Source organism: Narcine bancroftii, chromosome 10 (assembly GCF_036971445.1).
Source record: "Narcine bancroftii isolate sNarBan1 chromosome 10, sNarBan1.hap1, whole genome shotgun sequence".
NCBI lineage: Eukaryota > Metazoa > Chordata > Chondrichthyes > Torpediniformes > Narcinidae > Narcine > Narcine bancroftii.
In genome coordinates, this window is record NC_091478.1 from 67,924,969 (window position 1) to 67,951,401 (window position 26,433).

The 26,433-nt window shown below is 44.5% G+C and overlaps 1 protein-coding gene across 2 annotated transcripts in view; it reads left to right on the top strand.

The window, feature by feature from the left end:
- Positions 1-26,433, top strand: part of def8 (differentially expressed in FDCP 8 homolog) — a 53,005-nt gene that overhangs the window by 20,789 nt on the left and 5,783 nt on the right. For both annotated transcript variants that reach the window (XM_069901224.1, XM_069901223.1), the window contains 6 exons: positions 1,816-1,957; positions 3,247-3,411; positions 6,933-7,060; positions 14,366-14,479; positions 17,182-17,262; positions 17,429-17,569. In XM_069901224.1, coding sequence (XP_069757325.1) covers positions 1,816-1,957; positions 3,247-3,411; positions 6,933-7,060; positions 14,366-14,479; positions 17,182-17,262; positions 17,429-17,569 — 771 coding nt within the window. The remainder of the gene's footprint in view (positions 1-1,815; positions 1,958-3,246; positions 3,412-6,932; positions 7,061-14,365; positions 14,480-17,181; positions 17,263-17,428; positions 17,570-26,433) is intronic.

Here is a 26,433-nt window from a genome sequence, read left to right on the forward strand (position 1 = left end):
TTCGTGGCGTAGTCCAGAATGGGTAGCTCTGTCACGTTGAACACAAATTTGTTCGGCGAGTGACGGTGAGGTGAGATCCCCTGTGATGGCTCTTTTCACAGAAGTAGCATTTTTCAGGAGTTCGCCTTTTTCTTTCTTTCGGGGTTCCAGCACTCCTGGATGTTTCCTTTTCGGTTTCTAGCATTTCAGTGGACCATGTGGCACTTCTCAGTGTTTTGGCTAGAATGACTGCCCGGTCATAGGTTAAGGGCTCCGTCTCCAGCAGCCTCTTTCGGATGTAACTGGAGTCAATCCCGTTGACTAAAGCATCCAGCTTCAAGGCATTGGGGTGTTGTTGCACATTGACTGCCCTAACATCACATTCATTTGCCAGTGAGTCGAGAGCCAGTGCATAGGCACCATCACTTTCCCCAGGTTTCTGGCATCTTGTCAGCAACTGGTGTCGAGCAAGCACCACATTCCGTGGCGCTGCATAGTAAGCTGTCAGACGTTCCCGGACTATAGCCAGAGTAGTAGCTCCTTGCGTTAAGGTGAAAGGGACCTCATCCAGCAGAGAGTTCAGGTGGCCCCATGTAGTAATCGAAACAAGCAATCCAGTGGTTGAAAATTTCTCTGGCCCTCGGGGCAGACTGGTCGATTATCAGCTGCTCTGGCATGATTGCTGCATCCATTTCTGCTAATAAAATTGAAGTGCCAGTTGATGAAGTAGACAAAGTCAATGTGGTCAAACAATAATCATGGCTTTTATTAGCAGAAACTCATGGTACTATAATGAAAGACAAAGACAATAGATGCACATACAGTTATATTCAAGGGGAGTGTTCTTAACAGTAGAGATGATGCACAGCCAATGTTAGTACAGCAAGGCTTGCCAGAGGGGAGACAGGCTGCTTGGCAGACATTCACCACACAGGGCTTTCCAAATGATGACCTCTTCTTCTGCAGGTCATCACTGAGTTCCTTTTTGTTTCCCTTATTTCCTATTGTATGGACCACAACAGGCTGAACTCAGAACTGACAGTAAAACTGTTGACAATCTTTTTTCAATTGAAGTAAGAGAAATTAGTTGGATTTTTCATTGCAGTACTTTTCAAAGGGTGATCAAAACAAATTTGGTTCAATGAAAATGGCTTCAAAGTGTGTGTTGTCTTCAGCTACTCCATCAGTGACCTTGTGCTGCAAATTTGTATGAGAATGCTTGCTGATAGCTTAATATTCAATTTAATTTGCTGCCACTGCAAAACAAAAAGTAGATCTTGCCAGCTTGCAGCAAGGAATGGATAAATATTTGGTAAATGGCAAATGGTGTTTTTCCCCTGTCAATGTCTATGGTTCATCATTGACCAGCCACATAAAGGTCATAACTGAGGGTTGGATGGCAGGCCATACTGACACGTCACAAAAGCCTTTCTAGCATCTGGATGGCATTTCTGGAGTATGATGGATTATTCACAATTTTCCCAATGATTGCAGCATCAATGACTCTCAAAAGCTCAGTGCAACCTGTAAAAACGCAACTCTCTTAATTGGCACCCATCAACCATCCCAAACACTCATTCTCAACATCATCAGCACACATTGGCTACAGGGTGCCATCAATGCAAATCTGTTATGGCTACCACCAAGGACAAGAGGCACAGGTGGATTGCAACACCACCATTTGCAAATTTCTCTTCCCGTGGCACACCATTCTGATTTGGAAATTGTTATCAGTCCTTTTGGTCTAAATCCTGGGACTCCCTACAAAAAGAGTTATTTCCATTGAATGAGAATAGATTATACATTTTTTAAACATCTATTTGATATCCTGTGTAGGATCCTGATGAGGATGAGCCAAATATTCAAATTTTGCTTGAACACCGTTTCTACAAGGAGAAGAGCAAAAGTGTCAAACAGTTCTGTGACAAGTGTAGCACTGTTATATGGGGCTTGCTTCAAACCTGGTACATCTGCACAGGTGAATGTTTAATATTTACCCATTTTCTTCTCCAGTTCTATTTAGAATGACAATTGCAAGTCGTATGTGATTTCTATGTGAATATCCACACTTGATTATGTGATCTTTCTCACGCTCTTTCGCGAAGTTTGTTATTTAAATGCTATGTGCAATCTGAATGATTTTTAAATAAATTCAACACTTGTTTCTTCATGTTGATTGAAGATGATGAAGCTCCACTGTGAGTTATTGTGGGCCTCATTTTAAATCAGATCTACCAACACAGGATTTGAAGCATCTCAAATTGATGGATTTTTATTTTAAAGACTATTATTTTATTGGTACCTTTTAATCATCAGCCCACTCTAAGATGTATGGCCAGTATCCAACAGTATTAGAGAAAACTATCATGGCCATAAATGAATTTTTCAAAACAATACCTCACTTATGAGAATGGCTTGAATTTTTTGACACAATGTTAAAATGCTAATTATTAAAGGGAAAAAAAATGCACTTCTGACTTTCTGTGCTAGAAGGGAGATCTGCAATCTTCATGTTTTTTATTTATCTTGACTGAAAACTAATCCATTGGTCCAATTGCACAGTTTGTTGTATTTTGCTCATTATTTTAACTTTGATAACCATAGATGTTTTAACGCACTCCTATTCAAATAATGGTATATTTAAATTGTTTGTAAACTAGATTAATTTAAAGGTTCCATTATTGTCACATAATATTACATTTGGAATGTAACATACCTGAAATTTTTTTTGTCTACTGTAAGGCAGACAGTTGCCATTTTGTCCAGTACCCCTCACATTTAGCAAATGGTGATTGTTAGAAAATGTTGCCTTACAGGTACACAATCCTTTATCCAGAACCCTTGGGGGACAGTGTGTTCCGAATTTTGGATTTTTCCAGATTTCGGAAAGCTCATCCAAATTGTGCTGCTGTATCTACCCCCACCCCCTTCCAGTCGCCCTGCTGTCTCCCCCAACCCACCCTCACCTGCCCGACTCGCGCTGTCGCCTCTCTCCCCACTTGCTGGATTTTGGAGCTTTCCGTATTTTAGATGTCTGGATAAAGGATCATGTACCTGTAATTCAGTTACATAAGATCACGTTACATTGTAACCCTTTTAACTTGGAGAAATAAAATCATTACTTTCAGTTTGCTTCCAAATTTACATAAAGTATGTGGAATCCAGAGCAAAGTCCACATTAGAAATAAATGTATTCCAGAAGAATAGATGGAATAATTTGAGAAATTATGAAGGTGCATTTGACAATTTTTAATATTTTGTTGCCAGGTTGTTACTACCGATGTCATAGTAAATGCTTGAACCAAATTACCAAATCCTGTGTAAGGTTGAAGGTTAGCCATCAGTCTGAATTTGAACTGAACATCTGCCCTGAAGTGGGACTGGACAAACAAGATTATCGGTGTGCAGACTGTCGCCAGCCTATATCTCTTTGTGAGTATTTTGTTGTACTGTAATCTAATTTGGAACTTTGTAAACTATTCATACTGTTTATATTTAAAGTACCTTTAAGATGGCTTTTGCAAATGTTTGTATTGGTGGAAGTATTTTTGTACTTCAACTTAAAGATTGATCAGAGAAACCCCATGAATAAAATAAGAAGTTAACAATTTGATAGTGGTTTTTTGAATAATTTTTAGTGCTTTTCTTACCTATCAACTTTAAATCCTCGAGTATGATTGAACAATTAGAAGTGCTTTGTTGCATTGAAGGCATTATTTCTGATGTATCAATGATGTATGATGTAGAAAGGTGAAAGGAAAATAAATTATATGGGAAATCATCACATATTGGTGTAACTTAGAATCAAACCTTAGAATCTGCATTTGGTAGGAAATCTCCATTTGAATGGTTCAGAAGAAACTGGTGCACTTTATTACTGCTCTTGGAGGACTGATTGATGAACAACTCCTTGTGTAGAGTTTTGCATTTTTAAAATTCTGCTCCAAATTGTTTTTTTTTTCCTTTTAGTATCTACATGTTGCAGATCTCTTGAGGGGAGAAAGTATTCTGCTTTAAAGTCAGGGGAATTTAAAATTGAAGGTTTCTGGCAACGTTAACATATCTATTAGCTTTTAGACAAGATTCCTTATAGGCAGAGTGAGCTGCCTCAACAATTATCACCCAGTAGCACTCACATCTACTGTGTTGAAATGTTTTGAGAGGTTGGTCATGGCCAGAATTAACACATGCAGTACCTAAGTAAAGATTTGGTCTCACTGCAATTTGCCAACCGTTGCAATTGCTCCACAGCAGCTCTGGATCACCTAGAAAACAACAACTCATACATCCAACTACTCATCGATGACTCGATGTTTAACACCATTATTCCCTCAGTGTTTGGCAATAAGCTCCAAATCCTGCACCTCTGCAAGCCCCCACCCCCCCCCCCCCAGCAACTAAACTTCCTCTTCAGAATGAATCTTAAATGTTGTCGTCTCCTCTCTGACGATCCACACAGGTGCACGTCAAGAATGTGTGCTTAGGCCACTGCTCTTCTTGTTTTTACACACACCCATGACTGTGTGGCCAGGCACAATTCAAATGCTATCTGCAAATTTGCTGATGACACCATAGTTGTTGGCAGAATCACAGATAACAATGAGGAAATGTACAGGAGGGAGATAAATCAGCTAGTTGAGTGGTGTCATAATAATAATCTTGCTCTCAACATTAACAAAACCAAGAAGATGATTGTGGACTTCAGGAGGAAATCAGAAGAACACAACCCAGTCCTCATCAAAGTGTTAGCAGTGGAGAGGGTCAAGAACTTAAAATTCCTGGGTGTTAACATATGTGAGGATCTGACCTGGGGCGTCCGTCGCTCCAATGACAAAGAAGACTCACCAGTAGCTATACCTTGTGAAGTTTTTTTTTAATTTTTAATTTTTCACACTATAAACCATATTGTCCAAGATAAATACAGACATTTTTCTTCTTAAATATATACAGTGTCGTTCTCTCCCCTTTTATTTAAAGTTCAAACTATAAGATACATTAAATCCGTTAAACAATCTTGTCACTTAATAAAAATAAACAAGAAATTTTACTGTGTCAGTTCTTTTCATTATCTTCTCCTTCTGTCATTTTAGGTGGTGGAAGTCCACGGTAGGATTTCTCTGTTGTGTTTCATGTATGGCTCCCATATTTGTTCGAATATTGTAATATTATTTCTTGTATGTTATTTTTTCTAATGGAATACACTTATTCATTTCTATATACCATTGTTGTATTCTCAAGTTATCTTCTAATTTCCAGGTTGACACAGTGCATTTTTTTGCTACAGCTAGGGCTATCATAACAAATCTTTTTTGTGCTCCATCCAAATCGAGTCCAAATTCTTTGTTTCTTTTATTACTTAGGAAGATCTCTGGGTTTTTTGGTATATTGCTTTTTGTGATTTTATTTAATATCTGGTTTAGATCTTCCCAAAATTTTTTCACTTTCTCACATGTCCAAATTGCATGAATTGTTGTTCCCGTTTCCTTTTTACAGCGAAAAAGTCTGTCTGATACTGTTGGGTCCCATTTATTTAACTTTTGAGGTGTGATGTATAACCTGTGTATCCAGTTATATTGTATCATACGTAACCTCGTGTTTATTGTATTTCTCATAGTTCCGGAGCATAGCTTCTCCCATGTTTCATTCTTTGTCTTTATGTTTAGATCTTGTTCCCATTTTTGTTTAGTTTTACCATTAGTTTCCTCGTTCTCCTTTTCTTGCAGTTTGATGTACATGTTTGTTACAAATTTTTTGATTATCATTGTGTCTGTAATCACATATTCAAAATTGCTTCCTTCTGGTAACCTCAGACTGTTTCCCAATTTGTCCTTCAAGTAGGTTTTCCGTTGGTAGTATGCAAACATTGTATCGTGAGTTATATTATATTTATCCTTCATTTGTTCAAAGGATAATAATTTATTTCCTGAAAAACAATTTTCTATTCTTTTGATCCCTTTTCTCTCCCATTCTCTAAAGGAAAGGTTATCTATTGTAAAAGGGATTAGCTGATTTTGCGTCAATATTAGTTTTGTAGTTGGTAATTTGTTTTATTCCTTTCTACATGAATCTTCTTCCAAATGTTGAGCAGATAATGCAATACCAGTGAATTCCTACGTTGTACCAATTTTTCATCCCATTTATATAGTATATGTACCTTGTGAAGAGTTTGAAGAGATTTGGTATGTTACCAGATTCTCAAAACTTCCACAAGTGCATTGAGGAGAACATTCTGTCTAGGCATCACTGTCTGGTATGAGGGTACCAATGCTCAGGCAGGAAAAATTTCCAGAGGTTGTTAACTCTGCTTGCAACATCACAGGCACCAGTCTTCACTCCATTAGGGACATTTACAAGAGGTGGTGTCTTAAGAAAGTATCCTCAAGGACCCCCATCACCCAGGCCATGGCCTCTTCATTCTGCTACCATGGAGGGAGGGGGGAAAGAACAGAATCCTGAAGATGAACACTAAAAAGATGAACACTAAAACAGGATCCTGAAGATGAACACAAGGGCAGCTTATTCCCCTCTGTCATCAGATTTGTGAATGAACAATGAACCACAGACAGTACCTCACGTCTTTTTCTTGCACTATTTTATTTTGAATTGTGGTTTTTAGAAATGTTTGCACTGTGCGGCCACAAAATAACAAATTTTGTGTCATATTCATGACAAATTATGATTCTGACTGACTGTTGGTTTAGGTAAGAGGTCGAATTGCCCTTGGATAATTGACTTTTGTTTCAGATTTTTAAATTATTGTACCTTTATCTTGTAACTGTCTCATAATTTTTGGACTCTGCCACAGGTGGAAACATCTCAGCATCTTAGTTCCTATTGATTTTAGTATTGAACTCAGCCTATTGTTCCTCTAACCAGGCTTTGTTTGCTGCTTGATATCTGCTTCGATTGCCTTCTACCTATGCCCTTCTAACTTGGATTTTGTTGTGTTATAGGTGGTATGCCTACTGAAGCACGAAAGTGTGATTACACAGGCCAATATTATTGCAGCAGCTGTCACTGGAATGATGTGGCAGTTATTCCCGCACGTGTCATACACAATTGGGACTTTGAAGCCTATAAGGTGGGTGTCATTGAGGGGATGAAGAGAACTTTACAAGAAAATCTAGTAGCAACAATTAAACTGAAAAATTGAATTTTTTTTTTAACAGATGATGTAACTTGTATATGTTGGCATAAAAACCTGCAGTATAGAATCCATGGCTTTTGGATATATTTTAACTCTCCCTTTAACTTCTTGAAATTAAATAATACATTGGTTTAAAAATAGAAAATTTATTGCACTTTTTAAAAAAAATAGTGTCCTTTAAGGTCAGTGTGATGGATTATTTAAAAACTATCTTGTTGATCTTACTCACAAATTTTAGATTTTTTATGGAAAATAAGAAAATACTGGCTCTGCTGGAGCTACAGTAGCATTGCTGCGAGTGTGGACTTGGGAGAGCAGAGATACGGCACTGCTCTGAAAAGTTCAATCACTCAGTCCTAATGCTGACATCTCTGCCCAGGCTTTAAGTAGTCTGTTAAAGGAACCAACTGTTTTAAAATCCTGTAACTGAGGTCTGCGCTCAAGATGGCAGCACCAATGCTCAGCAGTGGCCACAAGGGTTGCAGACATTGGAGGAGCAGTGGACCAGCCCAAGAAATGGGGGAGGAAATACCCCCTGTTAAGAACTTTATGAGACACCCTGCAGAACAGTGACCATGGCAGCAGACCAGCGAGGAGCTCAGCAGCTGAAGCATCCACACAGGCTACAGGCAACCTGCGGTCAGGGAACACGCACAGGCTGCTGGAGAATAGCTTATAGGAACCAGGTATCTGAGCCAGGACTTGAGAGGGTGTTGATGGCAAGAAGGGCTCCTGAAGGTCTCTGGTCTTACAGATTGTGTCGGGGGTTTGGGCCTGGAGCTCAGGTTGCCAATGGATCGAACAGGAGTCTTTGCAGCTGTGGGAGGCGAATCCATGAACACTCATTGTCTCTGAAGGGACCCTTTTGCTTCTCTTTCTTTCTGTAGGGGGTGCTGGGTGACATTAATGGGGACTGTGTTTGCCTTACAACAGGCAGAAAGAAATTTATTATTATATGTACTTCATGACAATACTATAAATGAATCTTCAATCTTGTTCACGAGCACTTGCTCAATATTGGTTTCCCTTTATATATGCAAAAGCAAAATGAGATACTGTGATTCAAAGTGATATAATGTTCTTCTTCATTTGCTCAACATACAAAATTCCCTCAGAATCAAAATGTGTTCTTTTTTTCCTGAGGTAATGTGATATAATGGGCAGTTAAATGAACAATGACATTTGCATGTGTACTAAGAATGAGTGCCATTACAAAAGAATGTATGGTAGCGGCGGCTACACTGCTAACTGAAGGATCGCATGGTTGAGTTCAGTGAGCAAAATTGATTTATTGCAGGCTGCCTTATGCTCCCAGCCTGGCTGAGAACCGTGCTGGGGGGCCCCGACGTCACTGGGGGGTCACGTGGGTCGCCAAGCGCAGGCTTCTGAGCCTGGTGCCGAGGTCGGGAGGAAACCCCCAACGGCACCATTTTGGCCGACTGTCCCACCACATACATGACAAGCAGGGCTGGTTCGCCTGCCTAATGCCCCCCCCCCACCGAACCGGCACCAATGTCCTTTTTTGCTGGGCGGCCCCACTTCTTGGGTTGGGCCACAACTACTGGCTTGGTGGGGTCGAGGTAGGCAGGCTTTAACCTGTCCACCGTAAACAGTTCTCTCTTACCACCGATGTCCAGTGTGAAAGTGGATCCTGAACGCTGGACAACTTTGTACAGCCCTTCATATGGTCTTTGTAGAGGTGCTGTGGATGGGCCCTGCCTGTTAAAAACGTACTCTGCGGAATACAGTTCGCTGGGGATGTAAGAGGCCCATTTGCCTCGTCTGGGCGGTGGTGGGGGTGTGAAGGAGTCCAACTGGGCCCGGAGGTGGGGAAGTAGACTGCTAGGGGTTGTGAGGTGCGTTGATGAACTCACCGGGTAGGGCTAGCAGTGCACCGTAGACCAGCTTGGCTGATGACGCCTGTAGGTTTTCTTTGGGTGTCGAGCGGATCCCCAGGAGCACCCAAGGCAGCTTGTCCACCCAGTCGGGGCCGGTGAGGCGGGCCATCAGTGCTGACTTAAGGTGGTGGTGCAATCGCTCGACTAGCCCATTGGCTTGTGGGTGATACGCCGTGGTGTGATGTAGCTCGATCCCCAGCCTGTCCCCAAGCTGTGCCCAGAGCGCAGAGATGAACTGGGCACCCCGATCACTGGTGAGGTGGTTCGGGATGCTGAACCGGGGAACGCAACCGTTCAAAAGCGCTAGGGAGCAGGAGTCCGTGGAGACATCTGGCATCGGGATCACCTCAGGCCAATGAGTGGTGCGGTCTACCACTGTGAAAAGGTAACGGTTACCTTGGGAAACGATGTCCACATGTATGTGGCTGAACTGTTCCCAGACGTGTTCGAAATCTTCTACGGGCGCTCTGGTGTGCTTGTGTACCTTGGAAAGCTGGTAATGGGTGCAGGTTCTGGCCCAGTCCACAATCTGTTTCCAAAGCCCGTGCCAGACAAAACATTCTGCCACTTTACGGACCATGGACCTGCTGGAAGGGTGGGAAAGGTCATGGATATGGTTCCCCACTGCTGGGGAACCACTGGACGCGGGGGTGCCCATGGAGCCATCACACAGGATGGTGCCCTCACCGTGAGGAGTCGGAAGGTCCTGGAACTGCAGGCACGTGATGGCAGTCCTGAAGGCCTGTGTCTTCTCGTTGGACTTCTGGCCCCTGGCGAGCTGGTCGAAATAAAGGCCGGTGTCAGCACGCAATTGGCCAGTCGTGAGAGTGCGTTGGCAGCCATGTTGTCTTTCCCTGCCTTGTGCCGAATGTCGGTGGTGAACTCCGACACAAAGGAGAGGTGACGCCATTGGCTGGCTGACCAGGGATCTCTTGCCATAGCGAGCACCTGAATGAGGGGTTTGTGGTTGGTAAAAATGGTGAAAGGCTTCCCCTCCAAGAAATAGCAGACATGACACACCACCAGGTACATGCCCAGCAACTCACGATCGAAAGCGCTATACTTGCGCTCTGGCAGGTGAAAGAGTTGGCGAAAGAATGCCAGTGGTTTCCACTGTCCGTTCACCTGCTGCTCCAGGATGGCACTGACAGCTATGGCAGAGGCATCAATGGAGAGCACCATTTGCAGATCAGTGCGTGGGTGGACGAGCAGTGTAGCCTGCATGAGGGCATCTTTTGTGGCTTCAAATGCCCTGCTGGCCTCTGGAGTCCAGGTGAGTGTCTTGTCTTTGGCCGCGAAGAGTGGCTGCAAGATGCGCGCAGTGCCTGGAATGAAGCGGATATAGAAATTGACCATACCCGTGAACTCCTGTAGCCCCTTGAAGTTGTCCAGGCGTGGGAACTCCTTGACTGCAGCGACCTTCATAGCGGCAGGTGTAGCTTCTTTGGCTGTGATGGTATGGCGCAGAAACTGCATGGACTCTTTCCCGAACTGGCATTTGGCCAGATTGATCGTTAGGCCGAAGTTGGCCAGTCGGGAGAAGAGGGTGCTCAGGTGAGACTTGTGTTGTGCCTGGTCTCTGCTGGCAACAAGAATGTCGTCTAGGTAAATGAATAAGAAATTCAAATCCCTGCCCACTGTGACCATGAGGCGCTGGAAGGTCTGAGCGGCATTCTTGAGCCCGAACAGCATGCGTAGGTACTCTAACAAGCTGAAGGAGGTGATGATGGCCATTTTGGGTATGTCCTCGGGGTGCACCTGGATTTGGTGATACCCGTGCACCAGGTTGACCTTGGAGAATACCCTCACACCATGCAGGTTGGCCATAAAATCCTGGATGTGAGGGATTGGGTAATGGTCATGTACTGTCGTGTCGTTAAGCTGAGAACCGTGCTGGGGGGGCCCCGACGTCACTGGGGGGTCACGTGGGTCGCCAAGCGCAGGCTTCTGAGCCTGGTGCCGAGGTCGGGAGGAAACCCCCAACGGCAGGGCTCCGGAAGCTTTCAGGTCCAGGTGGAGTGGTGAGGTTCAAGGACTGTCGGAGCGTTGAATGATCCCCAACTCCTGCAGATGCGAGAACTTTTCCTTCTCTATCTGGAGCTTATCTGGCTGGAGCCGGCATGCCTTGGCATGGACTGACGGGCCTTGGTTGGGGATGAAAGGAAACACCCTGTGGCGTGGTGAGGCAGCAGAGAACTGCAGCTTGAGGAGGGATGGGAACTCGTCCAGGTTATGCTGAAACTCGTCCTTGGGCGTGCTGACCGTGGCCATCTGCGGGAGGTGTTGAGGCTAATGGATTGGAAGGTACGGGCATCTACCAGTCGCCTACCTCGAATGTCGACCATGAGTCCATGGGTGAGCAGGAAGTCGACACCCAGGATGGCGGTTGGGAGGGACGAAACGGTGAACCTCCATGAGAACTTCCGCTGGCCAATCTGGAAGTGGACGGTCTTGTCTCCATACGTTTAGATCTCTGTCGGCTGCACGGAGGGGAGGTCCTCGTGGCTGGTTCCGGGACTCGATGGCTGTGGCCGGGATGATGCTGATCTGGGCCCCGATGTCAACGAGAAAGTGTCAACTGCTGACTGAATCCGGTAGGTAGAGAAGGCTGTGTTCTTTGTCAGCCGCCGCAGCCATTAACAGTGGCTGGCCTGCTTATTTCCCTGGAACGAGCAGGGCTGATGACACTTCCAAGCCTTGGCTCCCCAGTGCTGGTGGAAGAAGCAGAAGCTTGAAGTGGATGGCTTGCTTCAGGCTATGCTCTTTGAGGCCCATGCAGGGGCTGGGTGTTCCACCGCAGCACTAGAGGAAGGCTTGGCGTAGTCATGCCCATGACTCGTAACCTGCTGGACTGCTGAGCCCTCTGGGAATTGTTCAAGCCATAGCTCCTGAGCCTTTTGAGCGACCTTCCTAGTGTCGACGAAGCTCTCCTGGGACAGTAACGGCCAGATGTCTTCAGGCAGATGGTCGAGGAAGATGCGCTCGAAGTGTGGGCAGTTGGTGTGACCGGATGTCTTCAGGCAGATGGCTGAGGAAGATGCGCTCAAAGAGTGGGCAGTTGGTGTGATCGCCCAAGAGCGCTTGCATCTCGTCCATCAACTCTATTGGAGTTCTGTCCGCCAAGGAGTTGAGGCGCAGCATCCGAGTGGCACGCTAGCGCCTGGAGAGACCGAGTGAACCAGTGAGCACCCACTTGATAGTCCCGTACTTGTCTTCCGTGGGTGGGTGCTAAATGAGGTGCAGCACTCGTTTGGCGGTGGCCTGGTGCAGGGCGGCGACCACATGGTAAAACTTGGTCAAATCCGATGAAATCTGGCGGAGGTGAAACTGAGCTCCTGCGTGGCTGAACCAGGTCTCCGCCTCCTGAACTCAGAAGTCAGGAAGCTTGATGGCTATAGCGTTGATCATAGGGTCATTCATGTCTGGTTCAAAGACGTTTGAACCTGTCGGGGTCACCAATTGTAACGGCGGCTACACTGCTAACTGAAGGATCGCACAACCAGCCAGGTTGAGTTCAGTGAGCAAAACTAATTTATTGCAGGCTGCCTGCACTCCTAGCCCGGACCTGACTGAGAACCGCGCTGGGGGGCCCTGACGTTACCAGGTCATCACGTGGGTCGCCAAGTGTGGGCTTCTGAGCCCGGTGCCGATGTCGGGAGGAAACCCCCAACGGCGCCATTTTGGCCAGCTGCTCCGCCATGTGCGTGACAAGCAGGGTCGGTTCGCTTACCTAATGGCGTACCGTCAGTATTTTAAATCTTTCACCATTTGCTGCTGTCAATATTGGACACAGTACATTGTTCCACTAATCCAGAGGTGGCCAAACTTGCTTAAAGCAAGAGCCACATACGATAAACTACATGTTTGAGGGTTGCAAGACATGAAGAAATATTACATGTATATTTTTAATTTTGTTACAAAAATTTTGTATAAATACTAAGAGGTGCATATACGTAATAATCACATGTAATTCATAAACTAATTTGTATTCATTTCAATTATCAAAAAGTACACATATACATTTCAAATATTTTCAAAATATTGACTGATTTTCTTTTGAAATCTCTGCCCAAGGAAGAAGTAGAACTTGCCTCATTAAATATATTTAAGATGTAGTAAGAGAATTTTGCATTGTAGGGAAATTAAGGGTTATGGGGGAAAGGCAGAGCTGGGTCCATGGCCAAAACAGCTGTGATCTCACTGAATGTGGAAGCAGGTTCAATAGACCTGATGGACAGCTCCTGTTCCTATTTCTGATGTGTTCTCTTTGGGAATGTTGCTGCCACTGGTCTCTGCAGATACCTGCACCACTGCAGCGTACACAGCTGAGCACACAATGTGGGAATTGATGGATGAAAAGCAAGGCCAGAGAGCCCACAACTTTGGTCCTCTCATTCCACCCTCTGTTCCCCTCCCCATTTGTCAGCGGGGTGGGGACAGCAGTCTCACCTTTGTGCTGCCTGATACTGACTCTCCATTCGGCAAGGCCCGGACTTGCCTGTGGCCACTGATAGGACCATCATTACTGCTGCCAATTTGAGGTCTCTCCTGGCTTGTCACCTTGATGAGATCCTCATTGGGGACCCCTTCCACCCTCTCCCTGTCTCTCATCTTGCTTCTTCCAGAGTGCCTGGACAGATACCCCAACTCTAGGCCACTACTCTGGCATGCGCTGCTTGCTACTCTCCTCTGCCTGGCTGGAAGGATTCAGTTTCAGGAGTGCTGGTCTCTCCTGCAGCCAACCTATTTCCATGAGCTGCACTTTACATATCAAAGAACTGCATGTGTCTTACGAACTGTGATTTGGCTACCCCTACACTAATTTCTTTGTTTGCTTCTTGGTAAAGCAGAGTTGTTGAAATAACCTGATACTGTGCAATGTTTATTCTGTTTGCTTTGAAGTCAGATGAGAACAAAGAATGTTCCCATTAAGGAACCTTTATGATCACACAAATACTGAATTGATTTATTAAACCAACTTTTCTGATATTTGCATCTAAAGAAGCATAAATGGATTTAGTGACTGATGGTCTTCCTCCAAGTGATAATTGTTTGTCAGTCTTGTACAGGATTAAATATTTAAAGTGATACTACCACCTTTGTCAAAACGTCCCTTTCTCCACTACAAAACAATTTTCCAATGGTCATCCTTTTAAAATGTGAATATTTCCTTTTTCACAAAATTAATAATCTAAATGAAAATGTGTAGATTTGGATTAAAGAACTTTTTAAGATTAGTTTTAGCAATAATTGTACATAAAGAATATTTGTATATAAACATCTGCAAATGATTTAGTAGCTTGTGATGCTTGGAACAGTCTAATTTTCTTTGTTTTACTAGGTGTGCCGCCACAGTATGAGGTATCTCACATTGATGATATCTCGGCCAGTACTGAAACTTCGAGCAATTAACCCGCTTCTCTTCAATTATGTGGAAGAATTGGTGGAAATTCGGGTAGGCCTGGGTTTCGAATATATCTCTTAAACTTGTTCTGGAATTGCAAGATGTAATCTTGCTATTAGTTGATATAAAAACTCAAAACTGGATAGTGTAGAGATCTTTAGTTACAAAGTTGTGATGCAAATTCCTAAACCCCGGCAGTAATTTCACTCCTTGGATACAAGAGTGGTAACATTACAAATGTTCTTTGTTTTCTTTGAAGAGAAAAAATAATTACAAACCTATCAGCGTAAAGTATGGAGAAACAAGTAGAAATTGCAATCAAAGTCAAAATACTCACCATGCACTCAGTCTTCTTGGTCACCACTTCAGTTCTTTGACTTCCATGATCTTCTCCACAGTAATGTCTGATGAATATTAATTTGAGATTTCTGCCATCTTCTATGGTTCCACACAGACTCTCATTGATCTTTAATGGGGCCAATTATTTTCCTAGCCCCCTTTAATCATAATACTCATTTTTGTTCTTGTGGGTTCTGTTTCTTTGTATCTTTTTGTGATATTTTTATTGATATTGGCAGCTAATCTTTCATTGTGCTGGTTTTGTTCTATAATTATACCTCTGATGCCTTTCTAATTGTCTTAATTCTATTTAGCCTTGAATCCTTGATATTTACCTTTGATTTGATTTGCTTGATCTAATCTTTCATCCTGGGAGGTTTGAATTTGTTCTTTTAGTCTTCATTGGAATGTACTTCAAAAGCACTTGCAGCTTTCTGTCAGTTGTGCCTGACTGCTGCTTTCATTCCAATTTACTTAGGACAGATCCACTCTCTAAACTGAAATTATCAGTACTCTAGTTAATTGTTTTATACTTTGGATTGCTCCTTTGCTGTCGCTAGCCTATTATTTCCCAACTGAAATGACACACTAAATTCCTCTCCCAAAACTAAATCCAGCAATATCTCCTTCCTTGTTGCAAAAACCTACTGCTCTATGACATCCCCTACCACTGTTGTTTCTTCCTACCTTCCTGTGCATTGAATTATGAAAGGACTAAGAATTTTGAGAGAATATTTGATAGATTCAAAATCATGAATGGCTTTAATAGACTAGAAATAAGTTTCCATTAGCAATAAAGTTTGTATCCAGAGGATGTGAATGTCTTAGCTTCATGTGGAATCTTTGTTTTACAGAATTACATTGAAGTGCATATTACCATTCAAAACAGTGATGGAAGCAGATTCAAAATTTCTTTAAAAATGTATTTGGAAGGAAAAATAAATAATAGAGCACAGTACAAGCTCTTCAGCCCATGATGTTGTGCTGACCGATTGAAAGCTACTCAACAAACTAAACTTTCCCTACCTTACACTCATACCCCTCTAATTTTCTTCCATCCATGTGTCTGTCTTTTAGATGTCCCTATTATGCCAGCCTCCACCACTATCCCAGCAATATATGTACCCATTACTATTGTTTTTTTTAAAACTTGCCACTGGTGTCTTCCTTAAACTTTCCTCCCCGCACCTTGCATATGTGTCCTCTGGTATTTGTGAGTCTCGACCTAGGTGCTTGCTGTCCACCCTGTCTATGCCTCTCATAATCTTGCAAACTTCAAAGGCATCTCTCATTCATCTTTGCTCCAAATCCAACATCCTCATAAGTCTCCTCTGTACTCTCTCCATAGCTTCCACATCCTTCTTGTAATGAGGCAACCAGAACTGAACACCATATTCCAAGTGCAGTCTAACCAGGGTTTTGTAGAGCTGCATTATTATCTGTCAACTCTTTAAATCTGTTCCTTGATTAATGAAAACCAGTATATCACAAGTCTTCCTAACTACCCTATCAACCTTCATGGCAATATTGAGATATCTGATGGTTTGGACCCTAAGGTCCTTCTGTTCTCCCACACTCTTAAGAGTTCTGTCATTAACCATGTTCTGTACTCTGCCTTGAAGTTCAAACTTCCAAATGCATCACTCACATTTATCTGGATTGAATGCCATCTGCTTTTCTGTCCAACTCTGCATCCTGTCCATTTCCTTTTGTAACTTATGACAACCTTCTACACTATCCGTAGCACCTCCAACTCATTACTGGAAGAGTGGACTAGACAATCCAGTGAGACTCCTCCTGTATTTCAAGTATATGACAAGAACTCCATGGGAAACTATCATTAATCAGAATAATAAGCCATTTGACTTGTGCTTTGGCGCTGTCCATGAAGATATTTCACATTTTAATTTGGTTGATTATAATTGAATTTTCCAGAAAATGTAAGGTGAATCTCGCGTTGGATAGATTTTTTACATAGAAGGCGAATTGAGGGATATGGAAAAAAGGCAGGTGGAGATGAGCCCATTATCAGATCAGCCATGATCTCATTGAATGGTGGAGCAGGTTCGACATGCTGGATGGTCTACTCCTGCTCCTAATTATTGTGTTCTTATTTTCTATTCAGTTAAATTTTGAAAAACATGGCCTCGTGGAAAAAAAGCAGTCATTTCATTGAGATTAATTTGAGGAGTGAATTTGGTCTGAGAACCCCATACTTAACATTCAAGATATTTTGAGCACCCCCAAGAGCAATTGTTCTTGATTAGTGCTTTACACTATTTACTAGATCATTTAATCTTGATTTTATCATGCAAAACCTATTGAATCTTATTGAAAATTGATCTTTGGGGGAAAATACATCTTCTACTGCAGTTTAATTGGCTAAATTTATCGTCTTTCCTTTCTGCTTACAGAAACTCCGACAAGATATCTTGTTAATGAAACCATACTTCATTACTTGTAAAGAAGCAATGGAGGCAAGACTCTTGTTGCAGGTTAGACTTGCCTAGGATTGATGATTTGATTCTGTAATATTATTCAGAAGAGAAACCGAAACAACAGCATTTTGTCACAAATCCCCATTAGAATTTTTGATAAAAATGCATTTTATCTATCATTATGGAAAAAAATGTTTAGTATCTAAAATATTTGCATTTACAGTTGCAGGATCGGCAGCACTTTGTGGAAAACGATGAAATGTATTCATTACAGGATTTAATTGATATTGCCACTGGGCGCTTAAGCTGCACTTTGACTGAAATCCACACCATCTTTGCTAAACACATTAAACTGGATTGTGAGGTACAGCCAGATTTTTTTTTTACCATTTAAGGAATTATTTAAGGCTTCAGCAGCCTCACATGGGAGGAAGATTAGATTTTTGCAATCCTACAATAGGGAAGTCTTGCATATGTCAATTCTCTACGGTATTTTCAGTGCATTTAAGAGTTGCATATTTTTGTGTAGCATTTCTTTGAAAAGTTGCTGAATCCAACTATGGTTTTCTTAATTTTGTTGCCTGATTCACCTGAAGAATATGATAAACAAATGGTAAGCAAAGGCATTGCATCTCTGGACTGATTCTTTGCTTTGATTGTTAAATTTTTGCAGAAATCCTTTTTCAATTCTGCATATAAAGAAAATGCTAGAAATAAACAGCCCAGACAGTATCTGTGTGAAAATTTCAAACATAAGTTTCCTTTTTATAAAAATGTATTTGATATCTGATTTTGCTGCACTGCAGTGTTTTTTTTACATTTTCATCAAAAGAGCCAGATGTGCTTTTTCAATCACTCATTTGGATAGAGCAGTGAAAATTTGAAATGTAAATAACTTGTGTAACAAACTAACAAATCTTATTAGTACTAACAAAGGAACAGCAATGAAAAATTCACCAGACAATGGTAAATTAAAACAATAGTTTTTAATTATTAATAACATAACATTTCTTATCTCTAAACTTAACTCGATCTTAAATCCCACTGTGCAAATGTGATATTGTAGCGGCTACTACGGTAGATGCTACTAAATAAAGGCCAACACATAGAAAGGTAGTCAACTCGAGACTGGTTTATTGCAGACATGCACAGACCTTTATTCCCTGCCTCTTAATGAGCTTGTTAGTGAACAGCTGCTGGTCCACAGGTCCAGCAGGTTAAAGCTATGAACCATTAGCGCCCCACGCCTTTAGGCAGGGGCTTCATCTGACCCACTCGCTGTACTTTGGCGCCCAGCACTGCTAGCCCACGATGTGTCAGGTAATTCTGTGAACTGACAGTGGCAGTTCGCAATACCATGCTGTGCGCCTGCTACAATATAGAATATGTATGTATATGTAATACATATATATTTGGACTTGGGGTGAGGGGCCGTACACAGCCTTTAGAGCCTCGTAAAAACCCCTGAAGTCGCCAATGTCCGCGCTGAGCTGGGTTCACTTGGCGAGGCTAGTCCACCACTCATTTTGGATCTCCCGGAGTTTGCGTTGAAGATGGCTGCATGCGCGACGGAAGGCTTGTTTCTTCTCTGGACAGGACGGCTTTGTAAGGTGAGCCTGGTGGGCAGCTCGCTTCTTTGCCAGCAGCTCCTGGATTTCCTGGCTGTTATCGTCGAACCAGTCCTTGTTTTTCCTGGAGGAGAAGCCCACTATCTCTTCAGTGGATTGCAGTATGGTAGTCTTCAGCTGATCCCAGAGGGTTTCAGGGGACGAGTCCGTGAGGCGGATTGCATCGTCGAGCTTTGCTTTGAGGTTTGCCTGGAAGTTTCCTCTCACTTCGTCTGACTGCAGGTTTCCAACATTGAACCTCTTTCTGGGGGCTTTACTGTTCCTGGGCTTTGGCTTGAAGTGAAGGTTGAGCTTGCAGCGAACCAGCCGGTGGTCAGTGTGGCATTCTGCCCTAGGCATGACCCTGGTGTGGAGCACATCTCGTTTGTCTCTTTCTCGCACCAGGACGTAGTCCAGGAGGTGCCAGTGTTTGGATCGGGGATGCATCCAGGCTGTCCCTCTGCTGAAAAAGGGTGTTTGTAATGACAAGCCGCTGTTCTGCGCAGAGCTCCAACAGGAGGCGGCCATTGTCGTTGCACTTGCCGACACCATGCTTGCCCAGGATTCCTGGCCAGGTTTCAGAGTCTTTGCCGACGCGAGCGTGGAAGTCACCAAGGATGACAACCTTGTCAGTTGTAGGGGTGCGTTGAATGAGGTTGCGCAGGTCAGTGTAGAACTTGTCCTTTTCTGCTGGTTCCGCCTGGAGGGTTGAAGCATAGACACCGATGAGGGTGATGCGACGCTTGTTTTGAAGGGGGAGTCGCATGGACATGGTCCGGTCCGAGTGGCCTGTCGGGAGGTTTTTGAGTTTGGAGGCAATGGAGTTCTTGACCATGAAGCCTACACCAGATAGGCGTCGTTCATCCAAAGGCTTGCCAGACCAGTAGAGTGTGTAGCCCGCGCCGCGTTCTTGGAGGCTGCCTACATCTGCCAGGCGGACTTCACTGAGCGGCAAAGTCCTCCTCAGCGACAAGATCTCCATCCTCAACCGATGGTCAGAACACTTCAAATCTCTTTTCAGTGCCAACCGCTCAGTCCAAGATTCCGCCCTGCTCCAGCTCCCTCAACAGCCCCTAAGGCTAGAGCTGGATGAACTCCTCACCCGGGATGAGACATATAAGGCAATTGAACAACTGAAAAGTGGCAAAGCAGCAGGTATGGATGGAATCCCCCCCAGAGGTCTGGAAGGCTGGCGGCAAAACTCTGCATGTCAAACTGCATGAGTTTTTCAAGCTTTGTTGGGACCAAGGAAAACTGCCTCAGGACCTTCGTGATGCCATCATCATCACCCTGTACAAAAACAAAGGCGAGAAATCAGACTGTTCAAACTACAGGGGAATCACGCTGCTCTCCATTGCAGGCAAAATCTTCGCGAGGATTCTCCTAAATAGAATAATACCTAGTGTCGCCGAGAATATTCTCCCAGATTCACAGTGCGGCTTTCGCGCAAACAGAGGAACTACTGACATGGTCTTTGCCCTCAGACAGCTCAAGAAAAGTGCAGAGAACAAAACAAAGTACTCTACATCACCTTTGTTGACCTCAGCAAAGCCTTCGACACCGTGAGCAGGAAAGGGCTTTGGCAAATACTAGAGCGCATCGTAGGTTTTATATCGGAGTGGCCTTCTCCTATGCAGGTTTCTTACCCGGGCTGGAGGGGTCTGCCTCCCCTCCTAGGTCGGTCCATACTGCCCGGACCGGGGCCGAGGCCGCCGCAGTTCACCCTGTGCCTGAACTGGGGCCACCGCCTCCCACTCCCTGCCCGGACAGGGGCCTCCGCCTGCCTCACTCGACCGAGGCCGGGGCCGCCGTCTCCCCCTTGCTCCTGCCACACTGACCACCGGCTGGTTCGCTGCAAGCTCAACCTTCACTTCAAGCCAAAGCCCAGGAACAATAAAGCCCCCAGAAAGAGGTTCAATGTTGGAAAACTGCAGTCAGACGAAGCGAGAGGAAACTTCCAGGCAAACCTCAAAGCAAAGCTCGACGATGCAACCCGCCTCACGGACCCGTCCCCTGAAACCCTCTGGGATCAGTTGAAGACTACCATACTGCAATCCACTGAAGAGGTACTGGGCTTCTCCTCCAGGAAAAACAAGGACTGGTTTGACGAAAACAGCCAGGAAATCCAGGAGCTGCTGGCAAAGAAGCGAGCTGCCCACCAGGCTCACCATACAAAGCCGTCCTGTCCAGAGAAAAAACAAGCCTTCCGTCGCGCATGCAGCCATCTTCAGCGCAAACTCCGGGAGATCCATAATGAGTGGTGGACTAGCCTCGCCAAACGAACACAGCTCAGCGCGGACATTGGCGACTTCAGGGGTTTCTACGAGGCTCTAAAGGCTGTGTACGGCCCCTCACCCCAAGTCCAAAGCCCGCTGCGCAGCTCAGACGGCAAAGTCCTCCTCAGCGACAAGATCTCCATCCTCAACCGATGGTCAGAACACTTCCAATCTCTTTTCAGTACCAACAGCTCAGTCCAAGATTCCGCCCTGCTCCAGCTCCCTCAACAGCCCCTAAGGCTAGAGCTGGATGAGGTTCCCACCCTGGATGAGACATATAAGGCAATCGAACAACTGAAAAGTGGCAAAGCAGCAGGTATGGATGGAATCCCCCCAGAAGTCTGGAAGGCTGGCGGCAAAACTCTGCATGCCAAACTGCATGAGTTTTTCAAGCTTTGTTGGGACCAAGGTAAACTGCCTCAGGATCTTCGTGATGCCACCATCATCACCCTGTACAAAAACAAAGGCGAGAAATCAGACTGCTCAAACTACAGGGGAATCACGTTGCTCTCCATTGCAGGCAAAATCTTCGCTAGGATTCTACTAAATAGAATAATACCTAGTGTCGCCGAGAATATTCTCCCAGAATCACAGTGCGGCTTTCGCGCAAACAGAGGAACCACTGACATGGTCTTTGCCCTCAGACAGCTCCAAGAAAAGTGCAGAGAACAAAACAAAGGACTCTACATCACCTTTGTTGACCTCACCAAAGCCTTCGACACCGTGAGCAGGAAAGGGCTTTGGCAAATACTAGAGCGCATCGGATGTCCCCAAAGTTCCTCAACATGATTATCCAACTGCACGAAAACCAACAAGGTCGGGTCAGATACAGCAATGAGCTCTCCGAACCCTTCTCCATTAACAATGGCGTGAAGCAAGGCTGTGTTCTCGCACCAACCCTCTTTTCAATCTTCTTCAGCATGATGCTGAACCAAGCCATGAAAGACCCCAACAATGAAGACGCTGTTTACATCCGGTACCGCACGGATGGCAGTCTCTTCAATCTGAGGCGCCTGCAAGCTCACACCAAGACACAAGAGAAACTTGTCCGTGAACTACTCTTTGCAGATGATGCCGCTTTAGTTGCCCATTCAGAGCCAGCTCTTCAGCGCTTGATGTCCTGCTTTGCGGAAACTGCCAAAATGTTTGGCCTGGAAGTCAGCCTGAAGAAAACTGAGGTCCTCCATCAGCCAGCTCCCCACCATGACTACCAGCCCCCCCACATCTCCATCGGGCACACAAAACTCAAAACGGTCAACCAGTTTACCTATCTCGGCTGCACCATTTCATCAGATGCAAGGATCGACAATGAGATAGACAACAGACTCGCCAAGGCAAATAGCGCCTTTGGAAGACTACACAAAAGAGTCTGGAAAAACAACCAACTGAAAAACCTCACAAAGATAAGCGTATACAGAGCCGTTGTCATACCCACACTCCTGTTCGGCTCCGAATCATGGGTCCTCTACCGGCACCACCTACGGCTCCTAGAACGCTTCCACCAGCGTTGTCTCCGCTCCATCCTCAACATCCATTGGAGCGCTCACACCCCTAACGTCGAGGTACTCGAGATAGCAGAGGTCGACAGCATCGAGTCCACGCTGCTGAAGATCCAGCTGCGCTGGATGGGTCACGTCTCCAGAATGGAGGACCATCGCCTTCCCAAGATCGTATTATATGGCGAGCTCTCCATTGGCCACCGTGACAGAGGTGCACCAAAGAAAAGGTACAACGACTGCCTAAAGAAATCTCTTGGTGCCTGCCACATTGACCACCGCCAGTGGGCTGATAACGCCTCAAACCGTGCATCTTGGCGCCTCACAGTTTGGCGGGCAGCAGCCTCCTTTGAAGAAGACCGCAGAGCCCACCTCACTGACAAAAGGCAAAGGAGGAAAAACCCAACACCCAACCCCAACCAACCAATTTTCCCTTGCAACCGCTGCAATCGTGTCTGCCTGTCCCGCATCGGACTGGTCAGCCACAAACGAGCCTGCAGCTGACGTGGACTTTTTACCCCCTCCATAAATCTTCGTCCGCGAAGCCAAGCCAAAGTAAAGTAAGAGCGCATCGGATGCCCCCCAAAGTTCCTCAACATGGTTATCCAACTGCACGAAAACCAACAAGGTCGGGTCAGATACAGCAATGAGCTCTCTGAACCCTTCTCCATTAACAATGGCGTGAAGCAAGGCTGTGTTCTCACACCAACCCTCTTTTCAATCTTCTTCAGCATGATGCTGAACCAAGCCATGAAAGACCTCAACAATGAAGACGCTGTTTACATCCGGTACCGCACGGATGGCAGTCTCTTCAATCTGAGGCGCCTGCAAGCTCACACCAAGACACAAGAGAAACTTGTCCGTGAACTACTCTTTGCAGACGATGCCGCTTTAGTTGCCCATTCAGAGCCAGCTCTTCAGCGCTTGACGTCCTGTTTTGCAGAAAATGCCAAAATGTTTGGCCTAGAAGTCAGCCTGAAGAAAACTGAGGTCCTCCATCAGCTAGCTCCCCACCTTGACTACCAGCCCCCCCACATCTCCATCGGGCACACAAAACTCAAAACGGTCAACCAGTTTACCTATTTCGGCTGCACCATTTCATCAGATGCAAGGATCGACAACGAGATAGACAACAGACTCGCCAAGGCAAATAGCGCCTTTGGAAGACTACACAAAAGAGTCTGGAAAAACAACCAACTGAAAAACCTCACAAAGCGTATACAGAGCCGTTGTCATACCCACACTCCTGTTCGGCTCCGAATCATGGGTCCTCTACCGGCATCACCTACGGCTCCTAGAATGCTTCCACCAGCGTTGTCTCCGCTCCATCCTCAACATTCATTGGAGCGCCTTCATCCCTAACAGCGAAGTACTCGAGATGGCAGAGGCCCACAGCATCGAGTCCACGCTGCTGAAGATCCAGCTGCACTGGGTGGGTCACGTCTCCAGAATGGAGGACCATCGCCTTCCCAAGATCATATTATACGGCGAGCTCTCCACTGGCCACCGTGACAGAGGTGCACCAAAGAAAAGGTACAAGGACTGCCTAAAGAAATCTCTTGGTGCCTGCCACATTGACCACCGCCAGTGGGCTGATATCGCCTCAAACTGTACATCTTGGCGCCTCACAGTTCGGCGGGCAGCAACCTCCTTTGAAGAAAACCGCAGAGCCCACCTCACTGACAAAAGACAAAGGAGGAAAAACCCAACACCCAACCCCAACCAACCAATTTTCCCCTGCAACCGTGTCTGCCTGTCCCGCATCGGACTTGTCAGCCACATGTATATATATTTGTGTGTGTGTGTATATTTATGTATATGTGATTAAATTCCAAACCATTACAGTTGAAGTTTGATTCTGAAAACGTCAATTTTAAAGTCCAATTTCAAACATCTTGTTGAACTTGAGGATCTTTTTAAATTGTCGTTCAGAAATAATTATTAACCATTTTTAAACATTATATCTTCAGATCTCTTTAAACTCACAAGTCCCTTAATGAGCTGTCTTCAGAGATATTTCTTTTTTGAATTTTCCCCCTATCTTGTTAGGGTTGTGGAATTGTGATCTTCCCAATGAGTGACATTCTTCTGGACACAAATGAGGCTGCCTCTGCTCTTGAATAAGTGGTTATTATTTAAAAGCCAATTGTTGTCTATCTCCTATGGTAAGGATGATAAAATACAGAACAGCATCTCCCTCTTTCCAGAGACTACTGTTTCAGTTCTGCCCTGTCTTTTCAAAGGAAGTAGTTTCTTCCAACTGGTTTCAAATGTGTCTCTGCCTCATTTTATGGTTCTCTGTCATCATGTGATGTGACATCACCATAGTTTCAGTTTAATTTCTGCAAAACGTATTCATATCCATAACAACTTCTGACCTCATCTCTGAACCAAGGGGCCTAAGTGGTTTACAATGCCGGAAAGTCTACATATGTCACTCCAATGGTACTTGAGTTTTGAAACAGCTGCCAGTATAATGGGTGTAAACACAAATGCTTTTAAGGATTTGAGTTTCAATTAAGAAACTTCAGCTTTATGGCTTTATTTTTCCAAATGCGTGGACTCCAAAAGTGAGCTTTCTCTCTTGGTGCAATTGTGTGCATCTCTCTGTAAATGTGTGTGACCTGTGTGTCACACTTTACTAGCCCATAACTAACTTACTTAGAATACATGTACCACATTTTAACCTAATTTACTAAGAAATATATTAATTTTAACACAAATCTGTTACATTTGTATCAATGGTCTCGACCAGGCATTTTCAATGGGGGCCCTATAAACCCCCCCCCCCCCCCCCTCCAGACCACAGTACATTGAAGTACTTGTTTCCTTTTCACCTGTGTAATGTAAATTTTTAATGTAGTTGTTAAGAGCTAAGTACAGAAGAAACAATCCTTCAAATGACGTGTCTTTCCTTCTACCACCATCAACTTGGCAGTCACTCACACATCTGCCATGTGATACACAGACAGGATTCCTCACCTATTACCCCACTGGCCTCTGTATCCAATGCATCCTCCACCATTTCCGCCACTTTTTTTGTGATCCCACCACTACACATATTCCCCTCTCCACCTTCCATAAGGACCGCTCCCTCCGTGACTCCCTTGTCTATTCCTCCCGCCCACCAGTTGTCCTCTTGGTACCTACTCTTGTGACTACTGGAGATGCTCCACCTGCACGCACACCTCTTCCCTCACCACCATTTGGGGCTTCAAACAATCTTTCAATTGAAGCAACATTTCACGTGAATCTGCAGGAGTCATCTACTGCATCCGGTGCTACCATTGTGGTCTCCTCTACTTTGGAAAGGCTGGCCGCAAACTTGGAGATCGTTTTGTTGAGCACCTCGGCTCTGTCTGCCTCAGTAACGTGAATCTCCCAGTGGCCACCCATTCCCCATCCCATTTCCTCACTGACATATCTGTCCTTGGTCTTGTATACTGCAAGACTAAGACCATCTGCAATTTGGAAGAACACGTCATCTTCTGACTGGGCACCCTCCAACCGGATGACATTATTGACTTCTCTGGCTTTTGTTTAGACCCCCCTTGCTTCTTTCCCTAACTTTCTCTCTCTTTCCCAGTCTCCTTTTGCACACAATAAATTCTCGATTCATCATATCAACACCTTTTGTTGGTCTGGATTCCTCTGAATTTTGAGATTTCCTGATCTTCGTCTCTTCTTAGATTCAGATTTATATAAATTGGAATTAAAATCTTTAAACAAATCATTAATTTCTTGAGATTTATAATTGTCTTTGGGCTTTTTCTAATAGCATTAATTATTCTTGTTCTGTTTTTAACTGCCAAGCAAGAACCTTGTGGGTCCTTTCTCCTAATTCATAAT